Here is a 21280-nt window from a genome sequence, read left to right as displayed (position 1 = left end):
AAAAAAAGAAAGTAAAGAAAGGATAAGAAAGTAAGAAAGAAAGTAAAGAAAGGATTAGAAAGAAAGTAAAGAAAGGATAAGAAAGGAAGAAAGAAAGTAAAGAAAGGATCAGAAAGGAAGAGAGGAAGGAACTAAACAGAGAAGAGATAGGAAGGGAATAAAATAAAGAAAGAAACGAAAGAGAGGAACAAAAGGAAGAAAGGAAAAAATGGAGGGAAATATAGGGAAGAAAAAAGGAAAGGAATAAAAAGAAGGAAAGATTAGAGAAAGGAAAACTACTAATTCTAAAGTAATAGAATGAAACTAATAAAAGAGGTTTAAGATAAGTTGAAAGATAGATAGAAAGTATGGATACTCAAAACTTTTAAGAAGAAGTGGAAAAGTTTGGAAAGAATTAATTAGGTCTAATTTGATGTAGTTTGAGAGATAGGGTTAGAGTAGATGGAATAAGTTACACCTGTCCTCACATTTAAACCAACTATATATCGTAGAAATAGATCGAGAAAGGAACCAAAGTTTTTATACAGATAAGAAACCTAGTTCTCGTAACGTAAAGAAAATATTACTTTATGATGTTTTTAGAAACTGTAGACGTAATTTCTAGTGATCTTCATGTGTGAAGCTTTACAATAATATATACCTCTAAACGATGATTGTTTGTTAAAGATTGAGCGCAATGTTCACTGTACACTGTACACTGTACATTCCCGGCGAATGACGTCTCAAGGCATGCATTTTTCAGCTAGAAAACTAAGGATATATCCGTCATCCTTGACCCAACAAAGGAGATAAGGGACTGTTGTCAATGTTGTAAATCTAGGGTAACTTAAAATTACGAATACAGTCCCATTAAAATCATATTTATTACGTATAAAATATTTATTATTTCAGAAAATGAGAGGAAAAATGAAGTATTTTAACTCGGTTGTTCCTCCATTGTTATAAACATTAAACAAATCAGCTGGTTTCAAGACTGATAGGAATAGTTAACATGCCGTTCAATCCAATGTTTGTGAGTAATAATGGCCCTGAGCTAACGGTTAGTCAGTGGATGAAAATTTTAGAACGCTAAGAACTGATTTAAATTGGTTCGAATGAGTTAAATATATGCTCTGCGCTTTAACTTTTTCTCGCATTAGAGAAATATTGAAATATGATGCCTGATTAATGCCAGATAAATTAAAAAAAAACTTAAAAAAGACGAATCTTATTTACAAAATTCAAAAGTTTTAATGAATCAATAGTTCTTACCTTATGATTATTTTATCAAAGATGTAAATTTAGAAATCTTTCGAAATGTAATTTGGAAAGGATTTAACATTAATTTAAGAAACATTTATAACCTAAAGCGTTGTTTAACTTTCTTTTTATTTAAATGCGTCGAAAGAAAGCAAGAGCTAATAATTTGTTTTTTTTTGTATTTTTGTCTATGAATTAGAAATATATTGTTTATAGGTGCCAAGTACAGCAGAGTACGATGGAGGGACAACAGTTACCAAAGAACAGGTTGGAAAAATTGAAGAAGAAAAAATATTTTTTTTTAGTCCAAATTTGTCCTTTTATTGGATCATTATAATATCAATTATTACGTCACTATTCTATCTTTAATCTGATTATTTACCGGTGTCATGCAATGGAGACACTACCCTGGGACCTGCGATGGTTCACCACCCCTTACAGGGGCGTACGAGAGCATTTGTGTAGGGGGGGGGGGGGGGAAATAAGAAACGCGAAAATTTTGCATAAACAATGCAAAAATTAATGGGGGGGAAAATGCGAAAAGGAATTGAGTCTTTGTCACAAACTCTGCTTTTCTAAATCCTTTATCTTTGGATTCCGATGTCGTGGACTTTAGATATTTCAAACTATGAATTCTGTTAGATCAAAAAATATAAGTTTGAAATATCAAAGATTTACGACATTGGATTCTTAAGATATAAGGATTATAAAATCAGAGTTTGTGGCAAAGACTCAATTCCTTTAGCAGAAAAAATACGGAAAAGAAATTATTAATCATGATACAATAAACTTCTAATGCTGAGCTCTCAGAGCAGAGAATTCTGCAAGTATTTTTGCGCAATTAATTGTTACAGCTATGGTTTTCGCGAAAAGTCTTTTCGCGAAATTTCGCATCTTTTACACATTTTTTTGCATAATTCATTTTCGCAAAAAAAAAGCTAAATTTCGTTTGCTGGAAACCCTATGCTGGACACAGCGCCAGAATTTTAAAATGATGAAAATTTTGATTGTTTGGTTTTTCAAACAAAATGTTATGGTTTAATTTCAAATAGAATATAACCGTTGGCGGTCTCCCCCTTTACCTTCAGATTATTTCTTATCTTTACCATTGGAATCACCATATAGCTTTAGTTTTTGATTTTACTTCGCTTTTTTGTTTGTTTTTGGATATTAAATCAAATAAGGATTTTTTTAACTTGGACCGGATTTAATGAATTGTGAGGGTTGAACTTGAAGATTTAAAATTATGAAATATCCTAGAATGGTTCTGTTTCAACCATGATTGATGAACCCAATATTTGCGACACGCAAAAAATTGAAGAGGATTTTGCCAATTTCTTCTAAAGACCTAAAATTGAAACTTGTGCTTTAAGTTCTAAAATGTAAACGTTTAGGGCTACAAAAAAGCATAAGTGAGTTAGAGCGGTAAAATCAAAGCCAAAGGCGGCGCGACACTTCAAAGTCGACCATGTTATAAATATCGTTGTAACTTTTCAGAGCAGGCTAAATCTACAGGGTGTCCCGATAAACACGGGAATTCAGTGACGAATTCGATATCGTCTTTTTAAATAATTCTTTGATTTAGTATAGTAATACCTACTGAGAAAGCTGTAATCTGTAAGATTTTCGTCTGCTATGTTTACAATTTGTTTGTACTTAGTAAAACAAGAAAATTACAGTACACAAACTGAGTAAACTTATCGGTCTTTATTGTTAATCTTGCGGAGACATAATAGACACATCTTTACAGTCTTTTATCGTTTTCATAAAATAAACTCTAGCAGACATAATATTATTATGGTTTTAAAAATTAGGTATTACAATTCTAATTCATAACAAAGACGATATCGAATTTATCACTGAATTCCCATGTTTATTGGGACACCCTGTATGTGTATTTTCAATTAGGGTTGTTCAAAATCCTAAACTTTGAATCAGTGATTCAGGATTTGAGCCAGTGAGCACTTAAAAGGTAGTTAAACCGGCAGTATGAGGTTCAGCAACCTCTCTCGAAATCAATTAAAGTCGGAGAGAAAATTGGGAATTTTGGACAACATTCTGATAAAATTGTTAATTTATAGTACTAAAATTACGTACTTAACACCTTAAATCGCAATTTATTTGTTTTCTAAGATGATGGCAAAGGTTAAAGAAGCAAATATGAAAAAAATGAAGAAGACGACAAAATCTAGATCTTTCTTGGAAAAACTGAAGGTAAAGTTTTTCATACTTTTTAGCTTACAAGCTAAAGTTCTCCAAGGGACTGTAAGTGTAATGTTTAAGCGACCCTCCATGCAAAGATGGCAATGCCTGATTCACAACCGTACCCTGTAAAGCTTTGTCTGAATAAGTATGAATTAGATATGAATGTTCATAATTTGAAAAAGGTGATAATTCTATATTAATTGTGGTTTTTCCATACAAGGTAACTTTCGCAATTCTTGTGCATACAGGAAGACATATAAAATTATCTGAATTAAATACTTTTAAGTCTACAGGGTTAACCGGAAATAGGAAGACGACTTTTAGAATTAAGTTTTTACAAAGATATTATTGATCAAAGGTGCCGTTGTGAATCGGACACTATCATCTATGCATGGAGGGTCACTTGAAATTACGCTTAAATTCCCTTTAAGGAGAATATTTATTTATTCTTTTTATAAAAAGAAAACTCTTGAGAAAATAAATTATTAGAAATTATATATTCTGTAAATATTCTGTTTCCTGGATACACAATACACATAGAAGATATGTCTGATAAAAATGTTTAATAATAGTTGAAAAAAGGTTGAGAATGCAATAAGACTAGGTTAGTGAACATTAGAGAAAATATTTTCATTATTTATTATTCTCTTCATTGAACATAATAAAGAAAAAGTGGTTGAGTAGAGTCCAGTTTTCACACTTAACCAAAGTTTGGTGATCATTTACCAAGACTTCCACGCTAGACTACAGTGATAACCAGAAAATTGTATGTTTACACTGCACAATTGCTGGGGCTCATGTTTATTTGACTATTGTAAGTCATGAATTGAGTTAAAAGTCGACTTCTTATTCCAGAATTTTCTGGTTCTTACTGTAAATGAACTAAAAAAAATTATACGTAATTTCAGTCCCTGCATAATTTTCTAAGCTACCGGTAAAAGTATATGCTTTATACCTACATAAAATGCACCAATTGATTAAATGTCGTCGTTTTATTCCAGATTTTTAAGGGTCCTACTGAACTACTTGACGACAACATCAAATAAAGGGTTACCCACTATGGATGAGACTGTAAAGACGACCCAAAACATTATAAATTTATAGCTTTATCTTTGGTTTCTTCATGCCGTGGAGTATATTGATCGTTTACTAAATGATTAAGAACAGAAATAAGCCAGTTTTGGCTTACATACAAGGAACCCTGAATGTGGGAAAACGGACTAAACAAAGTCCGTACAGTCGTCTCTGAAGTCTCATGTTTTGTGGGTAACCCTGTACACTGATTAAATCTCGTATTTTTAAATCCACAGTTTTGTGGGTCCTGGGTTCTACAGAACTACCTGACGAAATATAAGTTTATTATTCTTTTGTTCCCTGATCTTGTCACATCTCAAACTTTTAGAAACCTTCAAGTTTTTCATCCTTTCAACCCAATCTAACCTTTCAACGCAGAATGATTTCAGAAATTATATTTTTTCCTCTTTTTTTTAAACCATGATTTTAAAAAAGAAAGCTTTTTTATTTGTAACTAATTTTAAAACTTTTTTATATTTAGTATTTTCTGAGGGTGATCGATTTTTTACTTTTTTCAGAGTTGGTCCCCAATTATAACTTGAATGGCAGATGAGTTTTTGTCGAATTTTAGACTCAAAGGTCTGCATGCATGGATATTTACGATATTTCAAAAATCCATATTTGTCACTAGTAAATTTTTTTATAAAAGGTCGATATTGATATCAAAAGATGAATGAATATTGTCCATTTTTTGTTTCGAAACTTTTTAAATTGTTTGTTTAGGCAAAAAAATTTGTTTCGATGCTGATCTTTCAATAAATCCATATCCATGTTTATGAAGATTTATTTCGCTTGTATTAGTTAATTATTTTAAACATATAATAAAACCGGGTAGTGGTTGGCAATTATTACTTGCTTTAATATTCAAAACTAATCCTCTGCACAAAGAATATTAGAGGGGAGTAGAATAGTAAACAATCAGTCTGGACAACCATGTAACAAGTTCTATTCCATTCTTTGCAACCTAATAGTGTAAATCTTTGGTATTTTTAAATTTGATTAAAAACTCCAGGAAATTAGATACTTTGAAAGGCGATTACATCTGGTTGCAAAGATAAAGGAATATAAATTTTAGAGTTTGTTGCAAGTGTTTAGTTCCTTAATGCATTTTTTTAGTTTATGACGACATTTACATGTTCCTTGATCGCTATGTGCAGCTTCAGCGCTCTCATGTTCCTCGTTCCATTCATCGTAGATCCAGCTCTAGGTAGTTCCATTCATAGTATATCCAACTCTATGTAGTTCCATTCATTGTAGATCCAGTTCTAGGTAGTTCCATTCATTGTAGATCCAGCTCTAGGTAGTTCCATTCATAGTAGATCCAACTTTAGGTAGTTCCATTCATCGTAGATTATACTCTATGTAGTCTCATTCATAGTAGATCCAGCTGTAGGTAGTTCCATTCATAGTAGATCCAGCTGTAGGTAGTTCCATTCATAGTAGATCCAGCTCTAGGTAGTTCAATTGATAGTAGATCCAGCTGTAGGTAGTTCCATTCATTGTAGATCCGGCTCTAGGTAGTTCCATTCTTTGTAGATCCATCTATATGTTTAATTTTTGGTAGGTGGAATTTATTTTTGAATTTTAGTTCCATTGTTCCCATGTAACGTATTTTTCTAATCATGAAATGAAACTTGTTAACAAATGCAAAATTAACCCTCATTATACACCTGTATCTTAAATTGAATCAGTTTGAAGGTGTAATTATTGTTCAATTCATGAAATGTTGTATCATGAAAGAACTTATGATATAAATACAAAAAGTGCATTTCAATATTTGTTACCTATTACAGTTTTATTCAAGAAAATAACTTTTTGTAATTAGGAAATTAAATCGAAAATGTGACAATCGAAAAAAAATGTGTAAATGTTTCTCGTTAACGGTAATGGAATTGATTATTTGCCACAAACTTAAATGTTTAGTCTTTGCAACCTGATAAATCCAAATAGATTATCAAGTACAATATGTGTCAACAGAAATGGATCAATTATACACGACGTCACAAGTGTCAAATATAACAAGGAAAACGAAATTTTCTCACAGTATTTGACATGTTTTTCAAGATTGAATAAAAAAGTGTAAAAACAGAAAAATAAATAATACATAAAACTGCACCTTTTTCACTGTAAAATAAGCTCTTTATTCTAAAATTATCACTATTATTAATAATTTTGTCGGACACAATACTGAGTTGACACTTGTGATGTAAGAATACAGCTGTACTGAGAGTGTACAAAGACTACGTTGTCATCTATTGTACTTAACAATCTATTTGGATAAATCTAACAGAATTCTTAGTTTGAAATATCTAAGGTCTACATACTATTTTGGGTTGCAAAGATATAAGAATTAGAAAATCAAAGTTTGTGTCAACGAATCAGCTCATTTACCAATTCTTGTTTATTTATGAGTTAAAACATACAAATGCGGTAAATTTTCACCAATTCTTGTTTTTTTTTTATGGTAATTTTACCCTTTTAATTGTAAAGTTATACATGACGTAAATTATCATTACTTTAAATTTTATGAAACGTATTAAAAGTATGAACAATAAAATCGATTATTATTCATAATTAAGTTGGCATGCTGTGAACTTCAATTTGGTTGACACATTTATAACTAAACATTACTTTCCTGTCAATATGTTATTCAAACAACAGCTAAACAGCTAAACAGCTAAACAGCTAAACAGCTAAACATCTAAACATCTAAACAGCTAAACAGCTAAACAGCTAATCAGCTAATCAGCTAAGCAGCTAAACAGCTAAACAGCTAAACAGCTAATCAGCTAATCAGCTAAACAGCTAATCAGCTAAACAGCTAATCAGCTAATCAGCTAAACAGCTAAACAGCTAAACAGCTAAACACCTAAACAGCTAAGCAGCTAAGCAGCTAAACAGCTAAACAGACTAAAAAGCTAAACAGCTAATCAGCTAATCAGCTAAGCAGCTAAGCAGTTAAACAGCTAAACAGCTAAACAGCTAAACAACTGATGAACAGCAATCAATTATTTATCATTCAAAGTTCTGCAGAACCCAACATAATTTATTTGATATCAATCAATTAACTTTAAAATTTAGTTGTCTACGTCAGAAACCACTCTTTTCGTATTTTTTACAATTTTAAACGACTTGATTCAAATAAATAAAACAAATGTGCTTTCAAATTTCCTCAAGATATTTATAAGAAACTTTACCATAAAATTGCAGGATGAATTTTTTTTTATATTTCCATTGTAAAACTGAATTTCCCCAGAGAAACTAGCACCAAAGATAATACGCAAAGCGTCCCAAATTTCCAATTCAACATATAAATTTGACTTGTATGTTTATTGGTTTGTATCTAATAAGCGTCAAACAGCTAAACCGATTATGAAAACATTTTTTATGACAACTTGCATGACCCTAGAAAAGCTTTTTGGTGAAGGTTATAATTGAAAAATTGTGTCTTTAAAAAATGTCAGCTTTGAAAATTTACAAAGGAATTGAGTCTTTGCCACAAATCCCTTTCTAATACTTATATCTCTACAACAAGATGGCGTATATATAAACCTTTGATATTTCAAATTTGGATTATCTAATATAATAGAAGTCATAGTTTAAAATATCTAAGGTCTACGACATTGGGTTGAAAAGGAATTTAAAAATCAGAGTTTGTGGCAAAAGTACAGTTCCTTTCAACAGATAAATCCGCGAAAGTTTTATATAGAATGATGAACATATGGCGACTTAAAATCAGTGGTATAAATGGTTTCTGAAAAATGGGTCCGAAGTGCCTATATAGGCCGAGTTTATTATAAGTATTTACCAATAAAATATTCAATAAAAACAACTTATATATATTTACAACCCAAGGTCTAGATTTTAAGATTGATTGAATCAAATATCTAACATAAAACTACCTCAAAATATTCTCAAGCAATAAAATGTAAATTTCCAGATTGTGTATATTTCTAAATTTTGTATAAAAGTTTTACTTTATGCTCATCAAGTTTAGAATTTTCTAATCTTAAGTTTAACAACAGTTTAAGCTTCTTCGGTTAACTTTGATTTAAAATTTTGAGTGTGGTGAATTTTATCCTCAAAACTATTCTTTTTTATTAAAATAACTATTATTTCAACAAAATGTGAAAGTAATTTCAATTACATTTATAGAGTAGAATGTTGGATTTACAAGCTAATTCTTGAAAGCTCTAGCTGATTAACAATGAGTGAACTGTCCGTTTTTTCGAAATTAAATTATTTTATTTGGGGTCCTTTATAAAAGTGACTTGCGGATTTCTGCTTACAGAAACAAGAGGTAATATTTTCAGAATTAAACACTTTTCAAGTTATTAAAGTAACGGATTCTTCCGCATTTATGATCAGATAATGGTTTAAAAGGGTTCTTTTGTGAATTGGACCTACCCCTCATTAAATAGAAGTTTTGTCAGTTATTTTTAACTCTTAATTTTCAGCAACGTTGACAGCAGACTTTGTGGATCGTGCTGTGGAGTGTAGAGTTATCACAAGCAAACCAATTCTAGGTTAGAAGCATATTTAGACAAACATACAAAATAACAGCATATAATACAAAGTATACCGTTATCACAAGCAAACCAATTCTANACAGCATTTAAAACAAACAAGCAAAATAACAGCATATAAAACAAGCAAGCAAAATAATAGCATATAAAACAAACAAGCAAAATAACAGACAAACAAGCAAAAGAGCAGCATATAAAACAAACAAGCAAAAGAGCAGCATATAAAACAAACAAGCAAAAGAGCAGAATATAATACAAACAAGCAAAAGAGTAGCATATAATACAAGCAAATATAGCAGCATGTAATTCAAATACTCAAATTAATAAGTGTCCACATTGGATAAGAGACAGTAAGCATACAAAATTCACAATATCCACATTCCGATATCTGATTCACTATTTAGATTATTAAAGAGTGCAAAGAATTCGATTGTAATCGAAATAGTAAACCAAAAATCTGAACTTTAACGTGGATATCGTGAATTTTGTATGCTTAATATCTCTATCCAATGTGGACACTTATACATTGTAAAAGAACCATGTTACTTAGAAACCAATACAGCTGACAGAGAAACCTTTTTGTTCAGGGGCAAGCAACTGTTCTTGGTCTTCCTGTAGGGAGGGGTGTACCAGGTAATGTTTACAATTATATATCTATATATTTATTATTATATTTGTTTCTAGGGATATCTTCCAATGTCATCATATATTAGTAGAGTATTCTTTATCTCAGGAACAATTCACAAATAAATCTTCATTTTTCTCGGCTTTTTCATTTTTTTTACTTTCATCCTCCTGGCAACCAAGATTAAAGGGATTGTAGACGTAATTTCAAGGGACCCTTCATTTTCAAGTCTGGTGTGTCCGATTACAACGATACCCTTTACATCGTGTACTGACCAGCTTTGTTAAAGATATTGTCGTTTTAATTGCTCGAAAAGTATTTTTGTATCACAGAGATCTTGTCATTTTTAAGAGAGAAAACAATTGAAAAAAAAATTTTACCAGAAAAAAAAAATATTTTATTTATTCTTGATCAGCTAAAGCTTTAAAGGTACCATTGTGAATCAGACCAACGGAAAAACTAGTTTATATATGGAGGGTCACTTTAAAATTACAAAGATTGTTAGAATTCTGTCTCTCTGTAAACACATGAATTCTAAACTAAACATTATACAGGCATGCAACAACATGAAATTTTACTCAAGTTAATTACAATATAATAAGAGAAGAGGTTTTATAGTGTTAAAGGAACTGGACATGTAATTTCAATCAACTCTCCAATCATATCCGATTCACAGTGGTACCATAAAAGCTTCGTCCTAACAAGAATGCAAGAGATAAATTCCCTATTTTTACTAAAAAATTTATATTTTTAATCGTGGTTCGTACCAAAAGTAATTTGCGGATTTCTGCTTTAGAAACAATCGGGGAAATGATAAGAATTAAATCCTTTTCATGCTTGAAAAACGATGGTGTCTTTTGCGTTATCATTCAGACAAAGGTTATAGGGTACCAAAGTGAATCGGACATGTCGCACTTTAAATGGGTACAGGAGTTTTAAAATTAAGGTCCTTAAAAAAAATCAGCCAATTAGACCCAGCTAGGTAGATCAGAACTATATTTCGATGCTTATTTTAGATTCGATTCATAAGATAATAAATAAATTAAATATCAGGATGAAAAAATGTGTAAACATACATGGAAAGAGTTGTTTTATGAATATTGTTCTAAAGAAAATTTTCCAAGAATTTTAGAAAGTTCAGAACATAAAACAAATCTGCTGAAATTTCAAGCAATAATTTTCGTATCATAACTTTTACTTCTAACTTCATACATGCAATAAAGTTATGTTTAACGTTGCAAACTTTAATTAAAATGTAAAATTAATTGGTTTATGACTCTTACAAGTTCCGAACAAAAGGATTTTTTTTGAGTTACAAATAAAAAGTCGGGGACTCTCTATGCACAGATGTTTAAATTTAAAAACTGTTTATTTTCAATTGGAGTTTCTATAAAAGAGTGGCTTTTAAACCTCGGGAAACGACAATATCTTCCATATTATTGATCAGATAAAGGTTTACATAAAGGGTCAGTTGAAATTACGTTGACATTAGCGCCTCATCCAATCAGGGTTCAGTCATGTGTTTGTTGTCTATTCTGAACCAATAAAATAGTAACATCTATCTTTCTATCTATCTCATTATCCAATCAGAGTTACGAATCTTTCAACGGGCGCTATTAGTAAATGGAAATATTTACTTATACTAAAACTATGGTGTAAGTTGTCATACATTGCTTCCCAATCCCGTCACAGCCCTTACAGGAATATGGTTCACTTTACAATATGTCTAAAATATTCTTTTAAATCAAGTGTAAGTCTGTACAAGCTTAATATCTATCATAGATAAAAAATATTTCTCGTATCGGAAACCCTTTTTAAACCTTTTAATCGATGATAACGCAAAACAATTTTTAGAAACAAACTTTTTATTTTTAGAAATAAGATTTTCAATCCCGTTAGACCTGTCGGTTCAGACCTTTCTTAAATACAAATACACATACGTACACAGATAAACAAAATATATGTATTCAATATACAGCATCATATATGATATACATGATAAATGACTAGAGAAAGCTAGGGCGTTCATTTTTAAAGTTGATTTTCTTTAAGTTGTGCAAACTTTGATCCGTAATTCAAAACCTGTTGAAAAAAAAAATAAAAGACATTTTTACGTTAATATGTAGATAAAACATATTTAATCCAACAAAATATTATTTCATAGTAAATACGAAAATTTGGGTCCAAAGTTAAGGTTTCTAAACAGGACCACACAAGGAGGGTTTTAGGGCGCGGGAAGTAACATGTTTTTAATCGCTCATCAAAGATTTTATAAAATTTTACAAATCTCCCAATAAAAACAGAAAAAACTGCGTAATGTTGTCATAGAAAACAATATTTTAAAAGTAAAAAGATTATATTGTTATTTAGAGAACTCTTTGAAAATACTGATCGAAAGTCTGAACTTTATACATTCTATTTTCAATGTATATTTATAGATGACAAACTAACTGATTTGGCACAGATAGAAATTAGCTTATTTATCACGGTAAATTAGAGGTCCTGGTAACGGTAACTAATCTTCTATGTAAGCGTAATTTTAAGTGACCCTCAAAAGTGTGTTATTTTTATGTGAATTTTTCATTGTTTTTTATAAATAAGAATAAGTGATATTTGAAGATAAACCACTAGTAAAAATAAACAGTTTGTTTAAACAAAACATTGATATCTAATTCATATTTGATCAGACAAAACTTTTAAAGCCGTTACCGTACTGTTGTAAATCGGGCATTGCAATCTTTGACATTAAATAATTACGCTTCCAATCCCTTAATCTAGATTTTTTGTATTTTCTATCTTATGCTTTTTTGTTGGGGGATATGAATTCTAAAGATTTAAAGGGAGTGTTCGCGAAAAATGTAAGGGGGTATAGGCTTAATGCGATAAAAAAGCGCTTTGGATCGCTACTAATCTTACTTCTATCTGTTGGGTCTATAAGGAGAAAATTGTTAAAGACGTCTCATACCGAATAACTTAGCGCCCATTCAAATTGAGAAAATTGCAACATATGACTTAGACCGTAAAAAAATCAATTTAATTTCAAACAAATCATTCAGATATTACAACCTATAGTCATCGATTCTCTTTCGCCACATTTGTGTATAGTTTATATTTTATAATATTTTTTAATTAATTTGTTTTGAATTTGATTATTTCTCTTGTCGCTTGCGCAACTATCTAAGAATGCTGCGTACCACTCCCCTTTTTCGAAATCCGTTAAAACGTTTTCTAGAAAAATAAAATATTATAAAATATAAACTATATACAAATGTGGCGAAAGATAATCGATGACTATAGCTTGTAATATCTGAATGATTTGTTTGAAATTAAATTGATTTTTTACGGTCTAAGTTGTATGCTGCAATTTTCTGAATTTGTATGGGCGCTATGATATTCGGTATGAGACGACTTTAACAATTTTCTCCTTATAGACGCAACAGATAGAAGTAAGATTAGTAGCGATCAAAAGCGCTTTTTTATCGCATTAAGCCTATACTCCCTTTCATTTTCGCGAACACTCCCTTTAAGTGTTCAAGGTCTCCTACGCTGCGTTGACGGATTTTAAATGATCAAACTTGAACCGTAAATATTTCGATACAGAAAATAAATACTTTATTGTTGCTAGTCAAATACATAAAATATGTATAAGACCAAAGACTAAATACATAAACCTGATTTGTATAAAAATGACCAAACCGAGGAAGGTTTGTTGTTTTAAATTATTAATATATGGATATACATTTACAGTACAATCATATCAAACTCCACTAGACAGAAGGAGAAAGCCACAGTTATCAAAGGTTCGTCTTTGAGACCTCGTAGTTACCTAAGTTTAAAAAAAAACGCATAGGTTCGTCTTTGAGACCTCGTAGTTACCTAAGTTTTAAAATAACACATAGGTTCGTCTTTGGGACCTCAAAGTTCCCTAAGTTTTAAAATAACGCATAGATTCGACTTTGAGACCACGTGGTTACTTAAGTTTTAAAATAACGCACAGTTTCGCCTTTGAGACCTCATAGTTCCCTAAGTTTTAAAATAACGCATAGGTTAGACTTTGTGACCTCGTAGTTCCCTAAGTTTTAAAATAATGCAGAGAGTCGACTTTAAGACCTCATAGTTCCCTTTGTTTTAAAATAATGCATCTGAGAAAAACAAAGAAATTGAGTCCTTGCCAGAAACTCTGATTTTCTAATTTTTATTTCTTTAAAACCTTCGTAGACCTTTATTTCAACTATGAATTTGGTTCGATCAAATAATCTAAGTTTAAGAATATCAAAGGTTTACACCAACAGGTTACATAGATATAGGGATTAGACAATTTGAGTTTGCGGCAAAGACTCAATTCCTTTATTTGGTTACACATTATAAATTCAAAACATTTGTGTCTTTCTCAATGGCTCTACAAAACGAGGACTTATGAAAACATGTAAGATTTCAATGATATGTCATAATTTGCAAAAAAAAAATTTAGACATCTTTGCAGTTTTGCCAAGCTTAAAACTTTAGAACCAAGTTAAGGTGCCTCCTTTCCTAATTCTACAGTACACACATTAGATGTGTCAGCAACTCAATTCAACTTGTTGATTCACCTCCAAACACATATTTACAATGCATATTCTGTCAGAATGAAAAAATGGAGGGGGGGAGGGGACGATATTTTGCGAACTAAATTGCGAAATAAACGTCAAAACGGCTGAACCGATTGGGCCCAAATTTTGTGTGTGACCTCATGATCAAAACAAAAAAGTTAGACTTCAACAAAATTCGATTGTCATTAGATTTAAAAAATACACGAAATTTATTATGTAATCCGCGAACTTTTTTGGTAATTATTTTACTTGATGCATAAAAAGAAAAAAAGTTCACAATTGAAATAGAAGAAAGCCTTGTTTAATATGCTGTTGATTTTGTGGTAAATTGTTTCAGTATGGTTTTGGTTTAAAACAAATTATTCTCTGGTTAATTAGCTGACCAAGAAATGTGTGCTTTTTCTGAATTAATTAATCTTTTAAATTGATTAGGCAATTTTTTGCCAATGTACAATAATAGTTTTACTTACCTGATTCACAACGGTACCCTTTCAAACGTTTATTTAAGCAACACTTAGGATTATGTCTTTACAAAAAAGTGTTCAATTCTGATGTTTTCCTCATTCATACATTTTTCAGCTGAAAAATCCGGCAGTCACTTTTAAATTTAAGATAAATTACAATTTAAATGTTAAATTTTTTAAACTTCCACGAAGGTTTAGAGGGTACCGTAGTGAATCAATCATTACCTTCTTTTTTAAAAGCACAAGTAAAGAAAAGACCACAAATTAAGAAAATTAAAAACAGTCAAAGTCAAGATCTTGAAACAACAATAGTAGAAAACCATAATTGAGATTCACTTAAAATTATGTTGACAGTCCCTTTAAATTAATATTTTTTGTTTGAAATATCAAATATGAGTCGTATATTTCTTTAACATCTTTTTTCCTCATGCTTTTCAAGCGCTTATCTGGATTTCAAATATTTGAAAAGCTAAAAATGTTTAATATGTTTTATAGTTTTCTACTATTTTCTATACTTACATATTTGGCTCTTTTGTCTGTGTACGTCAAACGGCTGAACCGATCAGGCCCAAATTTGTTTTAGTAACTCAGTGAACCTATAGGGAAGGTTTACGGATGGTCAAAATCGAAATATTTTGCCTTGAAAAAATGTCGATTTTTTTAAAGATTACCGTAAAATAACATAAATAAAAGAATTTTAAAATATGCATTAATGAATTAAAAGCAATTATGTTTTCTTCTGTTCTTACTCATTAGTTCTCAAGAATACCAAAAGATGTCAAAGATAAAAAAGGTCAAAATAGTAAATATGAAAAATTTAGCTTTAAAATAGGATTGAAAGTAGCACTCACGTTGAAACTATGTCCAAAAAGCATTTCTAGTTATTTCCCCTTCAAGTGCTACTGTCGAGTAAATTCATTTCACACATTTAAAGAGCTGTTGCCAGATAAACAACGGTATAACCCCTAAAAATGTTTTAAACTTTGTTATTTTTCTTACAATACATTGCTAATTTTTAATTTGATCTAAATGATGACGAGTCTTGCGATTTATTCGACAGACACACAGAAAAAAAAATACATAATTCAACACGTTTAGAGATAGATATACGAAATAAAGGTGCAGAGCGGTGTGCCGTATTCATATACATGCGATTTATGTTTATTTTGGGTCAATTGAAATTCGGCTTTCACTCCCTTTAAATCACTGATTTTGGAAAAACATAGAAAAGAGATATTCAACAAATGAATTGTTGAATATTAGGAAGACTACACAATAATAAAAACGGAAAAAGAAAAAATAGGAGAAGGTCCCCCCAGCACCAAACAGGTTTGTATATAATCAGACACCAAACAGGTTCGTATATAATCAGACACCAAACAGGTTTATATAATCAGACACCAAACAGGTTTGTATATAATCAGACACCAAACAGGTTCGTATATAATCAGACACCAAACAGGTTCGTATATAATCAGACACCAAACAGGTTTGTATATAATCAGACACCAAACAGGTTCGTATATAATCAGACACCAAACAGGTTCGTATATAATCAGACACCAAACAGGTTCGTATATAATCAGACACCAAACAGTTTAGTATGTAATCAGACACCAAACAGGTTCGTATATAATCAGACACCAAACAGGTTCGTATATAATCAGACACCAAACAGGTTCGTATATAATCAGACACCAAACAGGTTCGTATATAATCAGACACCAAACACGTTCGTATATAATCAGACACCAAACAGGTTTGTATATAATCAGACACCAAACAGGTTCGTATATAATCAGACACCAAACAGTTTCGTATATAATCAGACACCAAACAGGTTCGCTTATAATCAGACACCAAACAGTTTAGTATGTACTCAGACATCAAACAGGTTAGTATGTAATTAGACACCAAACAGGTTCGTATATAATCAGACACCAAACAGGTTCGCTTATAATCAGACACCAAACAGTTTAGTATGTACTCAGACATCAAACAGGTTAGTATGTAATTAGACACCAAACAGGTTAGTATGTAAGTAGATACCAATCAGGTTCACTTATTATCAGACACCAAACAGGTGTGTTTATAATCAAACACCAAACAGATTCATATATAACCAAAAGGTAGGTTTTATATAATAACCAACAAAAATATTGAATATTTTTGAAGAAAAAAAAGCAGCAAATATATCTTAATCAGAATAAAAAACTTTAAAATAAGATTTCTTGGTTACTCCCTATAACATCTGTTTTATTTGCATTGATTAGCTTGGTTCATAAAGTACAATTTCAAATATACATTGTTGATGCTTCACTAATCAAACATAAAATAAACAAAGTGCGTGCGTACAACAATAGATGGTTTTACTATACATCCTCTCGCAATACCTCAAAATTACTATCTGCCTTTTTTCTTTAATATATTTAATCTATGTTAAATAGTCTAAAACTAGACATTGCAAATATAAAAGTTTCAAATGCTTTTATAACTTCTAGATGGCAGCACTGTTTGTAAACGTGAAGGGTTGTGGGTATCCCCCTGCAGTACAGTGCAAGGATTGGTTGAAGGAATATGGTAGAGTAGGAGGACTGTTCCCTTGTTATTATGCCAGGACAAATCAGAGCTTAGCTATTACACACATTGATCTTAAGGTATTATACAACCATTCAACAAAATAAACATTTTATTAAATAATTTCTGATATTAAATAAAAATATTTATTAAATTGAATTTTAGCCGAACATAGTGTATTCTTGAGGCGGTATAAAAGCGCAAAGTCTGGAACTGAATTCCAAAGTTTTCAGGCTGACCTACGTGACCTCCTGCTGTCGACTCTAGTTCCAATAGTAGCGTGTACTCTGTCTGGAATTATATTATGTATAATGCACACGAGGTACACTTATTTTTTTTCGAGGTCGTGGACAACAAAATGGCGGGCTCGAGAAATCCTTTTGTTTTTTTTGTTAGATAAATTCATACAGACGTGTTTATATAAGGTCATGAAGCTACACTAATAAATTGCTTATATTTTACTTTTCCTTGTGCTAATTTTTTAAATATGTCTTCGATCTTTGTTATCCAAAATCCACGAAATATAAATAATTATTTTAAAAAGTTATAAATGAAAAGTTACTTACATTCGAACGACCCCAATAAAATTCATAATATATGTAATTGTAATGTTTAAAGAATCAGTTAAAAAAGTGATATAATTCAGTAAATTTATTAGCGTTTTCATTTTTCGCGAACATCCCTTTAATAAATGCAGTTCTGATTGAAAGCACGTATAAGATTTAAATCTTACGTGCTTTTACTTTTTTGGCGTAAAACTTCTTCTGAAGCTTTCCTTTACTTTTTATTTTTAATTTTCGTCTATGCAAACAAACAAACAGATATTCAGACAGACAATACAAATATATCCAAATATATGTAAATAATGCTCAATTCATCATAGTATATAGTAAGAGTATATATTTTTACTAGAAGTTTTGAATATATATTTAGGCTAAATATAATTTTAACAGAATAAAAAAACTTTAAATAAAGATTATAATTGTTCCAGGTTACTCCGTACATTGGTTTTCTTTGCATTTATTAACTTGTTTCATTAAGTACAATTTCAAGCATTAAAGTATACAAATGTCATCTAGAAACTTGGAACGCTGTTTGCTACTCTTTGCTCTATAGAACTGTATTCAACAGTATTTAGAAGCCAGCTTTGGCTTTATTTAGAATTTAAAATTAGTAAATATCAACTTAATTTAGAATTTTTAATTAGTCAATATAAACTCAATTTAGAATTTAAAACTAGTCAATATCAACTCAAATTAGAATTTAAAATGAGTCAATATCTACTCAATTTTAGAATTTAAAACTAGTCAATATATCAACTCAATTTAGAATTTAAAATTAGTCAATATCAACTCAGTTTAGAATTTAAAATGAGCCAATATCTACTCAATTTAGAATTTAAAACTAGTCAATATATCAACTCAATTTAGAATTTAAAATTAGCCAATATCAACTCAATTTAGAATTTAAAATGAGTCAATATCTACTCAATTTAGAATTTTAATTAGTCAATATCAACTCAATTTAGAATTTTTAGTTAATTATTATATCAACTCAATTTAGAATTTTTAATTAGTCAATTTCAACTCAATTTAGAATTTTTAGGTAATTAATATCAACTCAATATAGAATTTTTAATTAGTTAATATCAACTCAATTTAGAATTTAAAATTAATCAATATCAACTAAATTTAGAATTTTCAATTAGTCAATATCAACTCAATTTAGATTTTAAAATTAGTAAATATCAACTCAATTTAGATTTTAAAATCAGTCAATATCAACTCAGATTAGAATTTAAAATTAGTCAATATTAACTCAATTTAGAATTTAAAATCAGTCAATATCAACTCAATTTAGAATTTAAAATTAGTAAATATCAACTCAGTTTAGAATTTAAAATTAGTCAATATCAACTCAATTTAGAATTTAAAATCAGTCAATATCAACTCAATTTAGAATTTAAAATTAGTCAATATCAACTCAATTTAGAATTTAAAATCAGTCAATATCAACTCAATTTAGAATTTAAAACTAGTAAATATCAACTCAATTTAGAATTTAAAATCAGTCAATATCAACTCAATTTAGAATTTAAAATTAGTCAATATCAACTCAATTTAGAATTTAAAATCAGTCAATATCAACTCAATTTAGAATTTAAAACTAGTAAATATCAACTCAATTTAGAATTTAAAATCAGTCAATATCAACTCAATTTAGAATTTAAAATCAGTCAATATCAACTCAATTTAGAATTTAAAATTAGTAAATATCAACTCAATTTAGAATTTAAAATTAGTAAATATCAACTCAATTTAGTATTTTTAATATTCAATTATAATTCCATATTTAATTCAACCTTTGGTAGTCTTAAAGTTCTACAAATTTAAATTATCAATTTCAAGACACAAGAAAACAATTTTTTTATTGAATAAAGACTTTTTATGACAGAAGAATCTTTTAATTAAAGGGACTGTAAGTGTAATTTGTATTATTGAATAAAGACTTTTTATGACAGAAGAATCCTTTAATTAAAGGGAGTGTAAGTGTAGTTTAAAGTAATCCTCTATGCAGAGAGGGGAATGTGTGATTTACAATTGTACCCACCTTTGACTAATCATCGAGGGCAGACAATTTGTGTGTTTATCTCTAAAGATGTGTTCAAATTCCCGGAAAATTGGAGTTTACACTACTGTACAGTATAGATCCCAATACAGCTGACGTTACATATTTTTTTTAAAAATCACAAATGTTCTTCGTCCAACTTGCTTCTTAAAAATTTGAACAATAGTATTCATTTTCTACGACTTGAAAGTCTTATATTTCTTAAATATAAAGCAGTTTTCAACCAAATTGTGTTTAACAATTACAAACGTTTAAATAAGGATAAGTGTTACTGTTGTGAATCGGACATGCCAGTCTACAAATAGAGGGTCACTTGGAATTACACCAACAGTCCAATTATTTGAGCAGCAATATTTTAGATGTTTGTTTTGAATCTTCCTGACAGAAACAATCCCAAGAACTGACGAGGGTCAACCCAGACCGAAATATATTTTCAATAAAATGTTGAAATAACATCTACTTTATTTACTCTAAATAGGTTTGGTTCATCATTATCACCGATTTTTCAATTTTAGATGTTTGTCAGTATGTCGAGCACCTCGTATCAATGATTTAGATGATGAAGATGAAGATGAATACACAAACAGGTTCAAATTAATATACAGTGGGGCACATACAACTGTGACAGGGTTACCCACAAAGGATGAGACTTCAGAGACAGGCGAATGTAGGAAAATCTATATTGGAAACTCAGCTTTGCTTGGAGACAAAGTTTTCTTTATAAGAGTCAATCCTATTCAACTAGATCTTTTAACCCAAGCTAAAAATTACCATTTCCGTGGTATTACAGTTTTCTCTAATCAAACAGAATTGAGGTAAATCGGTTCAGGGGTTCCTGAGCTACGATCGGACATACAAACAAACAGACAAACAGATATTACTACTCTATACAAATACTATCATGGGAACCCAGCTTTACCTGGAGCATAAACTTTTCTATGAAAATAAAACTACTCCACTTAGAGCTGTCAAACTCAAACCATGCTTAAATAAGAACGTTATCAGGGTTCAACCAAGTTCCCCAATCAAAATTTTAAACAAATTTCTTTAAAAAAAAAAAAAAATAAGGAAATGAGCTGAATCAAGAGACTTTATAAATAACGTATGAATCCCTCTCCACTAAACCCCACTATTTATTCCGCCAGAGTACAATACAAATACTGCAGAACACACCGGTTCGTCAATTTTGAAAAGGTTTGTTAATAAAAAATTAATTATTTAAAGAAATTATTTAAACTTAACAAATCTGTCAAGATAAGAATCAGCGGCCAAATTATTGTGACTTAAAGTATGCCAAGTAGAATCTCGAACCTCATGTTCATTCAAGAAACGTATTCAGGGCCAATTTCTATA

The 21280-nt window shown here is 30.2% G+C and overlaps 1 protein-coding gene across 1 annotated transcript; it reads left to right on the top strand.

The window, feature by feature from the left end:
* The first annotated feature begins 895 nt into the window (after positions 1-895).
* On the top strand, positions 896-21023 carry LOC111702992 (protein tipE). The gene is made up of 11 exons (XM_023474827.1): positions 896-1039; positions 1456-1506; positions 3373-3453; positions 5635-5725; positions 8976-9044; positions 9632-9677; positions 9729-9777; positions 15986-16051; positions 17224-17379; positions 17533-17621; positions 20443-21023. Exons 1-11 carry the CDS (start codon positions 992-994, stop codon positions 20744-20746), a joined length of 1050 nt encoding a protein of 349 aa, XP_023330595.1. The 5' UTR covers positions 896-991; the 3' UTR covers positions 20747-21023.
* The last annotated feature ends 257 nt before the right edge of the window (positions 21024-21280 follow it).

The sequence above is a fragment of the Eurytemora carolleeae genome, unplaced genomic scaffold, assembly GCF_000591075.1.
Source record: "Eurytemora carolleeae unplaced genomic scaffold, Eaff_2.0 scaffold496, whole genome shotgun sequence".
Classification (NCBI taxonomy): domain Eukaryota; kingdom Metazoa; phylum Arthropoda; class Copepoda; order Calanoida; family Temoridae; genus Eurytemora; species Eurytemora carolleeae.
Note: the sequence above shows the minus strand (reverse complement) of the source record. Positions and strands in the feature narration are given on the sequence as shown.

What these genes read in the sequence shown, in the direction of transcription:
- LOC111702992 (XM_023474827.1), top strand. Translation starts at nt 992, where the DNA reads ATGCCGTTCAATCCAATGTTTGTGAGTAATAATGGCCCTGAGCTAACG. An exon ending in CAACAGTTACCAAAGAACAG is followed by an intron (nt 1,507 to 3,372) that starts GTTGGAAAAATT and finishes TTGTTTTCTAAG; the next exon opens with ATGATGGCAAAGGTTAAAGA. An exon ending in TAGAGTATTCTTTATCTCAG is followed by an intron (nt 9,778 to 15,985) that starts GAACAATTCACA and finishes GTTGAATATTAG; the next exon opens with GAAGACTACACAATAATAAA.